The sequence below is a fragment of the Telopea speciosissima genome, chromosome 11, assembly GCF_018873765.1.
Source record: "Telopea speciosissima isolate NSW1024214 ecotype Mountain lineage chromosome 11, Tspe_v1, whole genome shotgun sequence".
NCBI classification, from domain to species: domain Eukaryota; kingdom Viridiplantae; phylum Streptophyta; class Magnoliopsida; order Proteales; family Proteaceae; genus Telopea; species Telopea speciosissima.
Window position 1 is genome coordinate 7,211,739 of NC_057926.1, and position 18,587 is coordinate 7,230,325.

At 38.7% G+C, this 18,587-nt stretch overlaps 2 protein-coding genes across 2 annotated transcripts in view; one reads left to right on the forward strand and one right to left on the reverse strand.

Moving 5' to 3' along the window:
• Positions 1-18,587, reverse strand: part of LOC122646444 (F-box/FBD/LRR-repeat protein At1g13570-like) — a 119,995-nt gene that overhangs the window by 48,510 nt on the left and 52,898 nt on the right. The window lies entirely within an intron of this gene.
• LOC122644727 (F-box/FBD/LRR-repeat protein At1g13570-like) overlaps positions 1-18,587 on the forward strand; it is a 35,034-nt gene that overhangs the window by 754 nt on the left and 15,693 nt on the right. The window contains exons 2-4 of the mRNA XM_043838121.1: positions 9,325-9,453; positions 12,038-12,089; positions 12,289-13,004. Of these exons, the coding sequence (XP_043694056.1) occupies positions 9,325-9,453; positions 12,038-12,089; positions 12,289-13,004 (897 nt within the window). The remainder of the gene's footprint in view (positions 1-9,324; positions 9,454-12,037; positions 12,090-12,288; positions 13,005-18,587) is intronic.

The following is an 18,587-nucleotide window of genomic DNA, read 5'->3' on the forward strand; positions in this document are numbered from 1 at the left end:
TGGAGGTATAGAACAGCATAGTACTTGTCATGTTTGTTTGGGTGATGGCAGTGTGATTCCTGTGGTTTAGTGGGAGTCTGTGTTGTTTTGACAATTATGACTATTATGATCATAATATGTCAGTTTAGTGGGAGTTTGTTGCTCCCCTTTTGACTGTTATTTGAGCTCTTTATTTGACCAGTGGTTTCAGTGTTTCCTGCCATCTTGATGCATTTACTGGTTGTGGTTTCTTTGTACATTATTGTATGACATGTCTTATATGTACACAACAGCGATGTTTAGCCAAGGTTTTTTACGATGGCGGTATTTAGCCAAAGATAACAAAATGGCATTTAGCCATAGGCAGTATTTAGCCAAGGATAATGAAGTGGCGATTAGCCATAGGCAGTATTTAGCCAAGGATAATGAAGTGGCGATTAGCCATAGGCAATTTAAGCCAAAGTTCTTTGAAGTTGGCGGATAAGCCATGGGCGGTAAGCCAAAGTATGGTGTTAACTCCAGTTCGTGGCGGTTTAGCCCAAGTATGAGTTAATGTCAAAGTGTACTACCTGTGAGGATTTTCAAGGTAGAGGACCTACGAGGAAATGAGCATTTACTTGCTGATCACTTGTTATGCTCGTGTTTCCTTGTTAATATATATACCCAAAGCGGTTCGAATTAATAGATCGTTTGTGGCTGTAATAACAGAAAGTTGTATGCCGTATATTGAGGCATATCTTCTGCTGTCATTTGACACAAGTGGGTATTAATAAGAATCAAAGTAGTTTTGAGTGAAAATGGAGTTCTGGCCAATTCCAATAAAGATATGTGTATTAATTTTGCCCAAGTGGGAGATTGTTGGGTTTTGGGCTTCATTAATGTATTTTATCTTTATTGGGCCCATAAGGTAAATATTGATAATTCACTCTAGTTTTAAGTCAGGGGTATATCTAACCTTACACATTGTGGGAGTGTGGTTAGAGTCAGGGAGAATATTATATATTCAATCCTAAGGTCCCCACAGCTATCACTTGTTATTATTTGTATTCCTACTCACGGGAGAAAGAGTGAAAAGGCTGTGGAAGGCTAAAGGGAAGGAAAAGCTTGGGGATCGACTACAGCCGCCATTAAACAAGGTATGTTATTTATGATTCTCAGTTTATGGTGTTCCAAGTCTATATGAGCATGTGTTTGATCGATTGGGATTCGCAAATCCCTACAGTGACGACGGCCCAAAATCCTGATGAAGAGTGGTGATACATTGGCGACCATCCAGAAGTGTCAAGCACGGATAAAATCCGACAAAATCCCTAGCAAAAAATCACCTCTGATTTTGTTTTTTTATTTTTTTAAATAAAAAAATATGCAGCAGCAGCAAGAGTACCTAGACAGCAAGCACTAACACAACGGAAAGCTTCACCGTGGGCATGCATTTGCACCCAATCGCCCAAAATTTTTTAATAATAAAACTCAAATCAATTTAACAAACATACTTTAATCGATTCTAGCCCTGTATGGGTTGCTTTGATACCAAATGTAAAATCTAAATAGAGGTTTTCACATAATCCCTAATGGTGTCCCATACAAGAACTAGAATACGAATCAAACAATTAACGGTGAATGGAAGCGTACCTTGCACCGTGGTATATTGGAGACGATTCGATGTAGTTCCCAATGAATTTTTGCTCCCTGGTCCTGGATCTTCCACAACAGCAAAGTCAGAAGGACATGAAAGAGAGAGAGAGATGGAGATGGGAGGGCCTAATAGAAACAAGTTAGAAGAAACGTAGACCTCTCTAAAGAAAATTTGTGTTTAGTTGTCGTATAGAGCTTGGCTATGGCTTACCTTTAAGAGAAGAAAACCCCAAATTGAGATAAAGAAGAGCAGCTCACAATTGTTAGAGAGCTTGGCTAGGGCTTTGAAACCATAAGCAGAAAAAAATATTTCAGATGATGATTCAGAAGATAACCAAACAAAAACCATGATGGAGAAATCAGAGAAAAGGTTTTCAACCACATACCGATGGAGAGAATCGGAACTCGAATGGAAACCTCGTGGCTTTGCTCTCAGATGATCAAAGGAAGGAAAAGTTGCAAGAACGATCGGGAAGAAGATGAAGAACTCGAATGGTAACCTCACTGCTATTATCTCAGATGACCAGAGGAAGGAAGAGTTGGGAGACCGACATCAACGAGGAAGAAGATGGAGAGTTGGGACATCACGAAACTCTCCTAATTTTCGAATAGGCAAGCCCGGATCTTTTGCGGTGAAAATTTTACCAACAAATTTTAGGGTAAAATTTTCCATCCCATTTTTCGGTAAATAGTAGGCTTTTGTAAAATTTTACGCCAATGAACATTTTCCAACTTACGAAACAAACAACAGAAAATGTGATTTTACCATAAAATTTGTTTTATTGAGTATTTTACGTCGAAGCAAACAGAGTCTATAGCACAAAAACCGAGCATCTATGGAATTGATGACATGGGAGAGTCGGGGAATCAACTGATCAATGGGCGAAACAAATAAGCTTAGAATCAATCAATGCTTAGTATGACTTTAGGTATCAATATCAGCTGATTTGTATTGATATCAAATCGGTCGATACAGATGAATAATATAGGTGTCAACTTTTACCCAAAAAAAAAATAAATTTGTGACTAATACCTGACCAATATCGTACGGGTGGTATCGGAATGGAGAGTAAAATGGACAAAAATTCTAGTTATCAATCTTTTCTAGGGATAAAACAGTTGGATATGATCAATTCGTCAATATTGTGGTGATGACAAATATTGGCACAACACTGTGAACTAAGGCCTGATTTTTATTTTTATTTTTGGTAGGAATTTAGGCTTGATATGGTATTATTTCTATTTCAATTTCATGGTGTGATTTCTATTTTGGAAATTGTTTGGTTTGATTTTTGCTCCTTATTTCAGTGAAATAGAAATCAAATGGAGTAGAAATTTTGAAATAACTGAGGTGCTACTTCAATTCTGAAATTTAAGTTCTTCTTGTAAAAATTCTGAAATTGAAGTTGATTTCACTCTTACTCTTTAATGAGCACTAGGGCTGCAACAGGGTCGGGTTGGGCCGGGCTTTATAAAACCCTAGCCCAACCTTGAGTCCCCTTAGTTGGGCCCAGGCCTGACCCAACCTTGACTCAGGGCCTGAAAAATTCAACCCTGACAAGCCCTTAGGGTTGGGACGGGCTGACCTTGATTGGCCCTGATCATGGGGAGGGATAAGGGAGATGCATGGGTTAGACTGGGACGGGGAGAAAATTATCAATTTTAGGTAAAATAACACTGTAATAAAATGTTTATAGTACTTATTATCTTCATATATAATATATTATGGGAGAATGTTCTTTGTGCCGCAGGGCAGGCTACGCCCAGGCAAATGGGTAGCCTATGCAGGGGGGCAGGGTGGTTATTGCACCCACCCCCATGTGCCTAGGCGCAACCTGCACTACAACACAGAGAATATTGCCCCATATATTATATAACAAAATGTGGGTGGCATTTAAAGTTTATAATATATATATATATATATATATATATATATATATTATATCAATATATATTTTATAGTATAACTTAAAACAGGGTCAGGCGGGGTCTCATCACCACCGTAACCCCACCACCAGGACACCAACACCACCACCAACCCGTCGTCGCCACCACTGTCACCACCCCCTTCCCGGCCCCACCCTGCAATCACCATCCTCTCCCAAAGAAATATAGATAAATATATTCTTAGAAATCAAATTATCAAATGGATTTCTTATTCTTTAAAAAAATTTTAGATTGATGCAAAAACAATTTTATTAATAAAAAATCTATATATTGAATACTTCATGAAGCGCAGGCTACACCCAAACACATGGATCAGGATTGTCTACGACCTACTGCCCATAGCAGCCATAGCAGTGCACTAATGAGGCACGGCACAATGATCGCCTTACCCCTACTCGGACAAGGCGCTCGGGCAGGGGTAAGGCGGTCATTGCACCGTGCCTCATTAGGGTGCTGCTATGGCTGCTATGGGCAGGCAGGCTGTAGACGATCTGGATTCCAAACACAAACACATGGGGCAGGATGGGATGGTCATTTGGTCATTCAGGGGGTAGGGTGGTCATTTTGCCCACCCCATGTGTTTTTGCTGTGGTTTTGCTGGGCTGGACACTTCGGCTCCCGCCACTGCAGGACAGGAGCCTTTTCGATATAAAATGGCGAAAAGGCTTCTGTCCTGCAGTGGCTGGAGCTAGAGCGTCCAACTCAACAAAACCACAGCAAAAACAAGGGTAGGGTGGTCATTTCACAGGTGGGTCCCACTTGGGCCCCACATGTGAAATGACTACCCCACCCCTTATTTTTGGGGGGTTTTGTTGGGCTAGAAGCTCCAGCTCTCGCCACTGCAGGACAGGAGCCAAATCCAAAGCGAGAAAGGTGAGGGAAACAGGAAGCTAAATCGTTTTACTCGGTTTTTTGTTTCTCAGTGTCAATTTGGGTTATGTGCACAAAGAGGAAGCTAACAGTGTTGAAGATCATCAGTAATCGGTAGGATCACTTCTACTGTAGGTCTTGATCTTTTTCTTAGATCTACTACTAAATAAACTAAAACAATCTTTCTTCTGGTGTATGTTGCAGGGAAAGTGCAACGATTGCGTCCAGGGTTCAAATACTTTCTGTCTTTGGCACTTTTTAGGGTTCTTTACGTTCTTCTTCGTTTTCTTCTCTTTAATCAGTTAATTCTCCTTTTTTTCCCCCTCTTTTTAGGGTTCTTTCCGTTCTTCAAGAGAGAGATGGGGTCCAAAAATGAGATTTTTAGATTCCAATAAGATTGTTTGTGTTCCTACAAACAAAGAGAAAGATTTTAAGTCACATTGTTCCTCTTTGCTAATAATATGCATTTCTATCACAACTTGCAATTGCTAGGAGCAGATGTTTTCCTTGTTTTGATGTAGTCTTCTATGATATCAGAAATTTGGTGTCAATTGCAAAGTATTTATCAAATTATTAACCATTGCAGGACAGAAATGACTTCGTATTCAACTCGAGACATGTTGAGTACTCTGCCAGAAAGTATACTAGAAATATGTTAGAATTTTAATTCTATTAGGATTAATATTCTAATATTATATGGATTAATATTAAATATCTTAAACCAGGCTAATTAGAGTTTTGGTCTAATTAGGGAGGTCATTAAGTGGTATTAGAAGTCTAATGTGGACTGGCTTAGTGTGGGCCAGATAGATTCCTACTGGGGCTATGATGAGAGAGACCATTTAGGAATTAGTATATAAAGAGAGCTAGGTCCCCCCTCTACCCATCACAGTTATTAGTTCTCAATTGTTCTTGAGGAGTGTATTCAGAAAGGGAGATATTCAGTGTTCATCGTCCTTGCGCATTCGGCATTCTCATCAGGCCAGTTACTTTGGGAATAGAGGGGAAGCACCTAGATCTTGTTCTTTATTTTCCGCTGCGATCATCATCACTATGGATGCAAAACAAGGTTAGTGGTTCTATCCCTGTTTCTATTATTTATTTGGTTGTGTTCTTGAACGTCTTATGGAGATCCTGGCTTTTGGGATTTTATCCCTATTCGGATCGATTTATTCTAACATGTGGTATCAGAACCTCCATAGATCCGTTCTTGAACCTATATGGATTCAAAATAATAGAACATGCTAAGGGAATCAAAATTTTTTCGATTCGAATCAAGGTTTTTAGGGTTTTTTCAATTTTTTTGAAAAATCCGTACGACCATGGCACACTATCGGTTTTTTTTAGTCGGCAAAAGTGAAATCTGACCATACAGCATGGAAGAGCATGGAATTTCAGGAATTTCGGTGGGTGGATCACTGCCGACGGCCGTCGGACACGCTCTCACGCACCGGCTGCAGCTGCGGGTGATCTCACTCGCCGGCAGAAGCTTCAAACAAAAAAAAAAAAAAAAAGAGAGAGCATTCCGGGGTTTGCTAACTTGCGCCCCTGACTGCATTAAAGTCCTGCTAACGTGCGTCGGCGGGTCGGGTCAACCCATTTTCTGACCCGATGACCCTACCTGAGAACCCGAATTTTGACCCCTCTAGGTTTGACCCCGAACCAAGTCGGACCAGTATTGGACCGGGTTTAATTCGAAATCGGTTTGGTTTCACTGAACCGGTTTGACCATCCGGACCGGTCAAACCAATACAGTCAACAGCTTTTGGCCTAAAAATTTGACCGGGCTTTCTGGGGGCTATGAGACTCCGTTTGGGGTCCTATTTTTTGCGTTGGCTCTGTTTTTCTGTGCTCTACACAATGGGGCCCTCTGTTTTGATCAGATATGCATATTTTAAATATTTTTGGTATTCTTTTGATGCATGTCTTTTTATGTAATTTATCGATTCGTTCTATTGGGAACCGAACCAATTTCTGACTTACTGGAATACCTACCTTGATGAATAGAAGTTTTTTTTTTGTGTTAATTTTAAGACATTTAAAGCCCCTTGTCAGAAATTATAAAATAACACATTGTTTAAGGATGTAAGTAATTTTGGAAAATCCCGAAAGAGGGTTTCATGGGTTCGACAGGATGCAGCCGCCAAAGCAACCTTCCTTGTTGGATTTGTGAAACACCAGTCTTATACAGTTGTGGGATCTCCTTCAACTCTGATGTGTAGTCATACACCCAAAGGTGGTGATCATGTATTGGTACTTGAAGGGGTATATATACAGTATGCATGTGAATAGGCTGACCCTAGAATTCTGCACACCCAAAGGTGGTGGATTTTGAAAGTTGAGTTGTATTCCCATGGCCACTGATATATAGGGATTTTTACAATTGCATGTTGAGAATTTAGCCCAAAGGTGTTTTCACAATGATGTGTGTAAATTTCTCATTAGCTTATAAAGTTTTCAAGCTGTACTTGCATCATTTTAATTATTGTACTGTTCATTGTTTAAATTTTCAGTCACCTTCTCTGTCAACAATAACAGGGTAACTATTGAGCTTCTCACTGGGTCAAACTTTAAGAAGTGGAAATAGGACATTATGTTTGCTATGAAAATGGTAGATGTGCACACGTCCCTTGTTTTGGATAAACCAATGGATCTAACTACTGATAGTACTGAGGATGAAAAGTCTGTGCATATTGCATGGCAAAAGAGTAATCGACTCAGTATACTATCCATAAAGAGGTCGATACCGGAACACCTAAAAAGTGGTCTGCCTGAGAAATGTACTGCCAGGGAATTGCTAGATGCAATTTCCAAGAGATACAAAGTTTCATCGAATGCTGAGATTGGGACACTTCTGCAAGGGTTATTTAATATGGAATATGATGGTTCTGGGGGTGTTAGGGATTACATTATTAGGATGGTTGATTACCAAACTAAACTTAAGGCCTTAGACATTCCTCTTCCAGATGCCCTAATTGTCCATCAAGCTTTAAATACCCTACCTTCTGAATTTGGCATCATAAAAATCAACTACATTTCCCAAGATGGAGTCTGGAGCATTAATGACCTAATTTCTAGGGTTGTGTTTGAGGAAGAGAAACTGAAGAAAGACAAAAAGCCTACTGCCCTGTTTACTTCCAAGCCCATAAGAGTAAAAAGTTTAAAAATCATACTCATAAGTCTGCCAATAAACAGTCCGATCAGACTAACAATTTGGAACCCAAGAAAGACTCTTTGAAGAAAGAGGGTGATCGCTGCTTCTTTTGCAAGAAGAAGGGTCAGATGAAGAAGGACTGCGACAAATACAAGGCTTGGTTACTCAAGCCCAAGCAGCCATCAGGTAATGATTCTTTGGATTTTGTTTGTGAATCCAATCTATCAGAAGCACCATCCAGTTCTTGGTGGCTAGATAGCGGTGCAACTAACCATGTTCCTTTTACCATACAAGGGTTCATAAATCGGAGGAGGCCAAACAAGGATGAATCAAGGTTGGTCATAGGAAATGATGGACATTCTGACGTAGAGTTCGTGGGAGATGCCATTTTATTATTAGATTCTGGTTTTAAATTGACTTTAAAGAACACCTTTTATGTACCGTCCTTCAGGAGGAATTTAATTTCGATTTCAGTTTTGGACATTAGTGGTTTCTATTTTGAAATAAAGAATACTATGGTTAATTTTGTTTTTTAATTCAACTAAAGTTGGTTCCTGCTTTATGTCCAATGGATTGTACAGATTGTGTTTGTCTCCCACTGATATCTACGTCTCCTGTAATGTTGAAAGCGTTGTTTCTAAAAGACCCTACCTAAAGAACGGTCTTTCACATTATGGCATAAGAGGCTAGGTCATATTTCTGAGGCAAGAGTGGAAAGGCTGATAAAGTCTGACATCCTACCTACTCTCGAAAGTGATCTAGAAACTTATGTAGACTGTTGTAAGTGAAAGATGACCAAAATAAAGAAGAAAACTGCAGTCCGTAGTTCTAACCTGTTAGAGGTTATTCACACTGACATCAGTGGTCCCTATTCAGCCACATTGTGTAAAAATTTTTATTTCATCACTTTTACAGATGACTATTCCCGATATGGATACCTATACTTAATTAAAGAAAAGTCTAAATCTCTTGACAAGTTTAAGATTTTTAGGACTGAAGTTGAGAAACAGTTAGGGAAAGTTATTAAAATTGTTAGGTCTGATCGTGGGGGTGAGTATTATGGTAGACATGGCGATGCTGGATAGCTTAAGGGCTCTTTTGCCAAATACCTTGAGGACTCTGGAATAGTTAGTTAGTTTATTATGCCCGGAAGTCCTGAACAAAATGGGGTCGCCGAAAGGCGTAACCGTACCCTTATGGACATGGTGAGGAGTATGGTTAGTAGGACAAATTTACCTAAGTTCTTATGGGGTGAAGCCTTGAAAACTTCTCTTTATATCCTTAACTATGTACCTACTAAAGCCGCTCCTCTTATACCTTTTGAGTTGTGGACCTGTCGTAAACCCAGTTTAAACCATCTTAGAGTTTGGGGGTGCCCTACAGAAGTGAAGTTGTATAATCCGACTTTAAACAAGTTGGATCCCAAGACTACTCGTTGCTACTTTGTCAGCTACTCAGATCATTCGAAGGGATATAAATTTTATAATCCCTACGGAGGTACTAGGATTGTGGAGTCACAGACAGCGAAGTTTCTGGAATTTGATGTGGCCGAAAAGAATGACTGTTCTCAGACTGTTCGAGATAGTCATATGGTTGGTACATCAGTACCTATTCTTCTACCTATTCAGATGGATGTGGGGCATACTGTGCCATTGGTTACACCTGCTGGAGTTCAGGAGCCTGATATTGATACCATCCCCGACATTCATGTAGCACCTGATGAGATTTCTCTTATTCAGGATGCTGTTGAGGATCCTATCATTGATGCAATTCCAACTGAGATTCCTCAGATTCAGGTTGAGGCAGTAGTGGCACCATTACGGAGATCCACCAGGGAGAGAAAGTCAGCTATATCATCTATCTATGAGGTCTATTTAGGAGAACATGACTATGACATTGGTTGTGTGGTTGATCCGGTTACTTATTCAGACGCTGTTTTTAGTTCTCAGTCAGATTTATGGTTAGATGCAATAAGAGATGAAATACAATCGATGAAACATAATGATGTTTGGGAGCTTGTTGATTTACCTAAAGGTTGTAAGCCCATTGGTTGCAAATGGGTGTATAAAACTAAAAGGGATTCCAAGGGAAAAGTTGAAAGGTTTAAAGCCAGACTGGTAGCTAAGGGATTCACTCAGAGAGAGGGAGTACACTATAATGGGACTTTTTTTCCAGTCTCTTCAAAGGATTCTTTCAGGGTGATTATGGCATTGGTAGCTCATTTTGATATGGTGCTGCATCAGATGGATGTTAAAACCGTTTTTCTCAATGGCAATCTTGATGAGAAAGTCTATATGGTTCAGCCTAAAGGTTTTGCAGTGGATGGTTCAGATCATCTTGTGTGTAGACTCAAGAAGTCTATCTACGGTCTCAAACAAGCTTCTAGGCAGTGGTATCTGAAGTTCGACAGTGTTGTGACTTCATTTGGTTTTGTGAAAAACAAAGTGGATCAGTGTATATATTATACGGTCAGTGGGAACAAATTCTATTTTCTCATTCTGTATGTGGATGACATCCTGTTTGCAAGTAGTGACCTAGGGATGTTGCATAATACAAAGTAACTTTTATCTAGGGAATTTGACATGAAGGACCTTGGTGAGACCTCTTTTGTTCTTGGGATTGAGATCCATAGGGATCGTTCTCGCCGTTTATTAAGTCTTTCTCAGAGGGCTTATATTGATCGTGTTCTGGAGAGGTTCAGTATGTTGGATTGTAAACTTGGGAATGTTCCTATTCTCAAGGGTGACAAACTGAGTTCGACACAATGCCCAAAAAATGAAGCTGAGAGGGATGAAATGAAGAAGGTGCCTTATGCTAGCGTACTTGGTAGTATCATATATGCTCAGGTCTCTATCAGATCGGATATTGCTTTTATGACGGGACTTCTTGGCAGGTATCAGTCAGATCCTGGTCTTAGCCACTAGGTTGCTGCCAAGAAAGTATTGAGCTACTTGAAGGGGACAAGAGATTATATGCTGACTTACAAACACGTTCCTGAACTCAAGCTAGTGGGGTATACAGACTCTGACTTTGCTGGCTGTGAGGATGACAGGAAATTCACATCAGGTTATGTTTTCTTGATGGCAGGAGGGGCAGTATCATGGAAGAGTAAAAAATAGACATTGGTGACCACTTCGACTATGCAGGCAGAGTTTGTAGCATGCTATGGGGCTGCTACTCAGGCTATTTGGCTCAGAAATCTCATAAAGGAGTTGACTATTGTAGATTTTGTGGATAGACCCATCCAGATATACTGTGATAACAGCTCTGCTGTGTTGGTTATAAATAACAATAAAGGACTTAGAGGGTCTAAACACATGGACGTCAAGTATTTGACCATAAAGGAGAGCGTAAAGGAAGGTGACATTACAGTGGGGCATATTGGTACAGATGATATGGTTGCAGATCCCCTAACCAAAGGTCTTTGCCCTTGTGTTTTTGAGAGATATGTCATAAGCATGGGCTTAGTTGCATCATGGGATGTGGTTAGTTAGTGGGAGTTTATTTTATTTTGCTTCATTATAATTTAAAGTTTCTTTTCATCTGTATTTTTACCTTATGGTAAACTTTGATTTATATATATATCAGGTGTCATTGCATGCAGTTTCTTTTAAACACATGAGTGTTTTATTTATTGACATGATGAATATATTTTTTATTTTAAAGTTTTAAGGAATATGTTAACCTTAAGCAAGGCTGGGGCATTAAGTTGTTAGCCTAAAGGTATGTCTTGTAACACATAAAGTATAACTCGAGTTATTTCTGATGAGACATACAGATTCGTTAGAATCACAAAGTTTATTTCTCTAGTGAGCCTGTACCACTTAAAGAAGAGAAATTTTGGACTAATAAATGGATAATACATAAGGAATCACTACGTGAGTATTATCTCGTTACCACACTACCACATTGCATCCATGTTAGTTGAGTTGAGGGCTCTCGTGACTATGGAAGGCTCTGTGTCGCTTGATCATAGATGCAGTTACCGCCATGATTCGGTGTCTAAAACTTTATGGGATAGGATTGATTTTCTAATACGAGCACTAGACCAATTTGTTTTTAAACAGTGCACATAAAGTTTTCCTAAAAGGTTGTTAGCCTGTGATTTGTTTTGGTCAAAACTGTTTTTAAATCTCTTTAAAAAATAAGGAATTTAATATAAGTTCAAGTGGGAGAATGTTAGAATTTTAATTCCATTAGGATTAATATTCTAATATTATATGGATTAATATTAAATATCTTAAACTAGGCTAATTAGAGTTTTGGTCTAATTAGGGAGGTCATTAAGTGGTATTAGAAGTCTAATGTGGACTGGCTTAGTGTGGGCCAGATAGATTCCTACTGGACTATGATGAGAGAGACCCTTTAAGAATTACTATATAAAGAGAGCTAGGTCCCCCCTCTACCCATCACAATTATTAGTTCTCAATTGTTCTTGAGGAGTGCATTCAGAAAGGGAGATATTCAGTGTTCATCGTCCTTGCGCATTCAACATTCTCATCAGGCCAGTTACTTTGGGAATAGAGGGGAAGCACCTAGATCTTGTTCTTTATTTTCCGCTGTGATCATCATCACTATGGATGCGAAACAAGGTTAGTGGTTCTATCCCTGTTTCTATTATTTATTTGGTTGTGTTCTTGAACGCCCTATAGAGACCTGGCTTTGGGATTTTGTCCCTCTTTGGATCGATTTATTCTAACAAGATATAGTGAGGACCAGCGTACTATCAACTAAGTGGAGATACAAATGGGTTTCAGTTCCACATCTCATATTCAATGATAAATGTATACCAGTTTCTGATGGTTCACTTGGTCATGATAAACTTGTGAAGATTATCAATCATGTTCTCCTACTTCATAGAGGCCCAATTCTGACATTCAAGATCTCTAGTTCGCAGTTGCAAACCTGTTCAGAGATTGACTGCTGGATTCTTTACCTATTATTAAGTTCTTTAACAGAATTTAAACTTCAGATTTCTAGATCTGAGCGTTATAATGTTCTTCCATGTTTATTCTCCTTTAGACAACTGATTCGTCTAACACTGGTTGGCTGCAGAATCGTATCCCCTGAGACGTTCAGAGGCTTTAGTTGTCTCACAAGTCTGGTTTTTGAAAAAGTTACACTCTCTAATGCAACATTGAATTGTTTGGTTTCTACTTGCCCTCAACTAGAAGAGTTGACAGTGATTGATATTGATGGTCCTATTCAAATTGAACTTAGCAATCCAAAACTGAAGTTCTTGCAAATCCATGGAAAATTCATTGGTATATGCCTCAAAGATTTGAGACTTTTAGTTTCTGCAAGCTTTATTGCCTTAACTGCAGCTCACCCTGACCAATGGAGAACTTGCAACATTAGCAACATTCTTGGCTCTCTACTCGGTATTCAAAAGCTTGGCATGGGAGGCTGGTTTCTACAGGTAATAGAACTTTGTGATTTTTCATATTTATTCAGAAATTGTCAAACAATCTTTTATGTTTTCCTCTGCTTGCGTCCTATTACAGTCCTTAGCAGTAGGTGATGTTCCGAGGAGGCTTCCTTTTACTTATGATCATTTGAAGAGTTTCACCTTCTTATTAAACGTGGAGGATATGAAAGAGATTTTAGTTTCTATATGTTTATTGAATAGCTCTCCTAATTTGCAAGAGCTTAAAATTGTGGTAACTTTCTTGTAGCACCATCCTTTTTCTTTTTGTCTTCGCATGGTTCTTTGCTCTCGGTAACTTTTACAATCCTCCAGCTCTGGCGTAAGAGGGAATCTGCTGCGATTGTTCCTGTCATGGATCTGCAAAAAGCAAAGGATCAGTTGGAGTGTACATTCAACAAACTCCGGGTTGTGAAAATTTCTAATCTCTTTGGCAAGGAAATTGAATTGGTACTCGTTAAATTTATCCTAGCCAATTCAGCAGTGCTTGTGACGATGTATATCAGTCCTTCAATTGGCATTGAAGCGTTAACATTATCAAAACAGTTGCTTCAATTCGAAAGAGCTTCACCACAAGCAAAAATTGTGTACTTGGACCCTAAAACTTGAAGTGATCCAACTCCAAGGGTATGGATCAAAGGCCTTGGGAGGTTTTTACATTTTTGTTGGATATGAAAACTCTTTTTAGTTCTTATGTATCTGTGGATATTGTGAAGAAAACTAGATGTGTTTTTTTGTTTCTGTTGAAATACGAATGTTGATCATTCATGTTGCCAATTGAAACTACTGACCAAGGCTTGATTTTCATTGTTTTGTGGGATCCTAATAATTTGTCAATGACACTATTTATCTCTCTCTCTCTCTCTTCTTTTCTAATCATGTGTTTGCTTGAAGATTTGCAGTTGCTTTCTAAATCATTTCACATAATTAATTTCTTCCTTCAGGCATTGTGGACTTTCAGAGTATGACACCCTCTCATTTCAATCAAAGAGTTGTCCAATTATGAAAGAAAGCTTTCTTGAGGAGAAAGAGAACAAAAATTTAGTAATGCCTAATAGGATTTTATATAGGTTGTGGAAGCAATGTTAGAGTATGAAACTTGGTGACCATTCCACCTTGATCGGTTCAAGGACATTTCAGGGGATGTTATAAACAGAAAATGGGGCAATGAGATCCATTCAAGGCTGACTGATGATACACATGGTGGCCTTTCCTCAATCCAGGTGAGGCTGGAGTATGAGGTATATCAGAACCATTGAAGCCAAGTAATGTTTTGTTATGTAGGGCCAATTAGGGTAGCAGCAGATTCAATTGAAACATATTACTTTAGAACAAGGATAACTGGACCAGAACTTGCAAAAAAACAGAATGCAGCACCCCATTTATTGTGGAATATGATTGTGGGATGGTAGCAAAGTGGATGAATAAGGAAGCTAAGAGTTTCTTGGCTATTCATTTATATAATATGTAGTTGATTATATGTGTAGTCCCAAGTCTCTTTGGAAAATGTTATTGCTGTTTACATTTGTACTCCTGGTCTTCTCTGTTTCTAATAAATCTTTTGTTTATTCATAAAAAAAATATAATTAATAAAACAAAATTAAAAGGGATATTTAAAAATTTTTGATCTATTTTGAAGACACCAAGTCAAGCATGATACAACAAATTTTTTTTTTTTGGGTAACGTGGAACCCCCTAACCTGTCCAGTTTTATAGTTCAGGTCAGGGGTAAACCCTGGTTACACGAACCCACCCACCCACCCCTAAACTCGAGTAACAGGAGATCGCAGAGGCTCGATCTGGGGGTCTTATGACATTGCACTGTGTCCTTTACCAGCGTAACCCCGGGGGGGGGGGTTGATACAACAAATTCCTTCACCTTAACTAGGGAGTAAATGGGTACTCTGTTACTGCATTGAACAATTCCACTATCACGATTGGTTGGATTTCAAATTACCCACGGCATCACTCAAGCCCAACTCTAGTGCCCATCCCTACTTTCTATCATGTTTAGAACAATAAGAATGTCCTCAGATGTTAGAATTGTGAAACTATTATATCTGATTCAAATTACATCTCTAATTTCTACCAAAAAAAAAAAAAAAAAAACAAATTACATCTCTAATGAAGAGAGATGATTCACATTCTCGACCACAAATAAAGTTTTTATTTTTTATTTTATTTTTTATAATAAGTCAAGGTTTACCCGACGGCTACTTAATTTTTATATCTACTTCCCAAATGTAAACTTCTTTGAGGCAAGACTTGGGGACAAGCCATATCCTCGTTCCTAGTCAGTTACTGAATTAACCATTTCTTTTATGGATAATTTTTTAATTCATATTAAGGCGGATTTCTAAATTGATTCAATTTATGGAATCGGTCGATTTTATCTGATTCAATCTGGAATCAAATTAGAATTGATAAGACCTGATTCCGGGTTTTAAACCTTAACCTGATTCCACTCCCATGATTTAGAATTGCTAAACCTTATCTTTAGTGATTTTTCTTGCCTTCCACAGGTATGTAAAAAAGCATTACAGAGAGGCATAAGCAGAATGTGTCCTCTTTCCAATGATTTCATTGTCTAATTTGTTTAGTAGTTTAGTTTACAAATCTTGAATACATCATAGTCACTGGATATAGACAGCCTTGGGTTTAAATGTACCCAAGAAACTCAAACCACTTTCATAATACAAGCTGCTGGCTAGATGCATGAAAAAGGCCTATTCTGAATGTAGAGGTTAAACTTATGAAGTTTAAATAACCAGCATGGAGGATTACTCAAAATTTTGTGCTGCAATTGAAGCTATACCTCTCTTGTTAATGAGTTAAATAGAACCATTTGCAGAACAAATAGAAAGTATCTTAGATGGTACAGTCCTATAGATTTACATACATTTCTTCATTCCCTGATTGAAAGGGAAACTTGGACTTTATTTTAATTCCATAATCGATGCTATACATTGTTTTTTTTGTTTGTGGTATTTAAGAAACCTCTTTTTCACCCAATCTTCAACATGGGTTAGAGTTAAATATCATGTGATATTTTGACACCAGTTGTACCTAAATGTTATAGAATACTGACCCTGAATTCAGGTAAGGGGTTGAAATATTTCGCCCTAAATTTAAATAATTATGGTAAATATGAACCATACTTCTTATTGAGGACATTTTTCTCTTGAATGTATTATATTTTTCTTCTAAAAGTAGCAACCTATTTAAATAGTAATAACAAAAAATTTTGTAGTTTTTTTTGGAAACAGAAGAAAAAAAATGAAGCTGACCTATTTTAAAAAACTGTTGAATTTTGAGTGAAATAAATGTCACTCAAATCCATTGGATTTTGAGCATCGGATTTGAGTGAGATAGAGCCAATTTGGCATCAATTGAAAAAATATAAGGATAAAACCCCTTCAATCAATCTAAGGCAGTTCAAATATGTTCTGGCAAGGTTTCCTTGCTCAAAACCAAGTGTTGAGGTCTCTAGTAACGGATCTTTATCACCTCCAATTTACTTGAATGTACGCTGCTTTTTTAACACTTTGAAGGCTTTTATTTATCTATTTAAAAAGATAAATAGGAATGCAAATAGGTAAAAGGGAAAATTTCATAGACACCCCCTAAAAGTATCTAAAATCTTAGAAACTTACCATACTTGGTCAAAATGTCATAAACACCCCCTATTTTTATGAATTTGTATCAATTTAATCCACTCCGTTAGCCTCTGCAATTAAATGTCTGTTAACTCTTTTTAAATGATAAAATTACCCTTACCACAGTGAAATCCCTATAATACCCTGTTTTATTCTTTTTTTCTCCCCTTCTTCTTCTCCTTCTTCACCACCACCACCTCCAGCCCTCCTTCTCTTGCTCCCCTGTCGCTGTTTCTTCCGCCGCCGCCGCCACCACCACCACCACCACCTCCACCTCTATCCCTCCTTCTCTTGCTCCCCTGCAACCCCGCCACCCTCTCCAGCCCTCCTTCTCCTTCTTCTCCTTCTGCTGTTCAAGCTTTGTTCTCCACTTCACACCGTCGACCTTCTCACCCCCTCTGTCTTCCTTGGTCTTTCGATCACGTTCTCTCCATCGACCAATGCCCCAAATCTGGACTCCTCCTCTTCTCCCAAACCAAGCTAGAACCCTAAATCCCTTTCGTAAATGTTTGTAACCGAAATTTCTCTTCAAAACACAAACCTGCAAGGGCTGAAATCTGTGAGAATTCAATTGCAAAACTTCAGGAGGATTCTGAGCACTCATTTTGATGATCGATTAAGTATTGCAAAAGCAGAATACAACACTCGCTTGCGCCTTGCAGTTGCAGCAGGTATCACACACAGTACTCGATTGGAAGAAATAGAGAAAATCAGCAAGAAGGATAGGTTACCTCTCTCAGGTTAAGGGTATCTTACCCACACTGCTTCTCACAGATTTCAAACCATAGGCAAATCACTCTCATTCAATTAATCAAATCGTGTCTCTGGCCAATGGCCCTTACAATGCTTTTACAAAAAAACTGAATTAAAGTCCTAATCTGAAATAAGAAAATTAAAACATAGACCAATGCCCCAAATATCGATTCCTCCTCTTCTCCCAAACCAAGCTCAAACCCTAAATCCCTTTCGTAAATGTTTGTAACCGAAGAAACCTATGGATTTTATCCCTTCCGGCAACGGTTGCAGGCTTGCAGCGACGAGTCTCCACTCTCCATCTAAGGGTATTGGATTGCAGCGTGTCTTCTCCCTTCTCAGTTGATTGCAACGAAATATCTTTCCAACTCTCCAGTGGATTGCAGCGGCCTCTCCTCTTTGTACCAGGAAAAATGTTCGTCCCTCCTTCTCTTGCTCCCCTGCAACCCCGCCACACCCTCCAGCCCTCCTTCTCCTTCTTCTCCTTCTACTAGCTCAGGGAAATCCATCCCTGTTTCAGACTTTTTTCTCCTTGCCTTGCCACTGGTAATAGTCGCCGGAGCAGGTGGTGGTCGCCGGAGCCGGAGCCATAGAGGGAAGAAGATTAAATGATAGTTTTGTCCTTTTATTTAAATAACTAAGGGGTAAAATGGATATTTCACCTTTGGATACTAACTGTGGTTTAGGTGTCTGTGACATTATGATCAAGTATGGTAAGTTTTTGAGATATTGAATACTTTTAAAGGGTGTCTGTAAAATTTTCCCAAATTTAATTTTTCGATGAAAGTATTAAAAATTTTACTAGATGTAGAGAACCAATGTGAATAAAAATTTAAAAAACTAAATTTGCCAAATATTGCTATGCTCAGATATGCATGAACCTCTCTCTCTCTCTCTGTATCACACACACACACGAACAAGTGGCTATTGAAATTTTCACACTAGAACAAGTGGCTATTGAAATTTTCAAGAAATTATTTGATCATGCCTTAGCAAGCTAGTCACCAATAATGCATCTAAGTAGCCAACCACATCTAACTATCCAAGTTCCATCATAAGACACTGATGCTCTAAGAAAAACCCTGAATTTTTCATATTTTTTTGGGAAAATTTCACAGACACCTCCTATAAGTATAGCGTATATCATGGACACCCCAAAAATTATCAA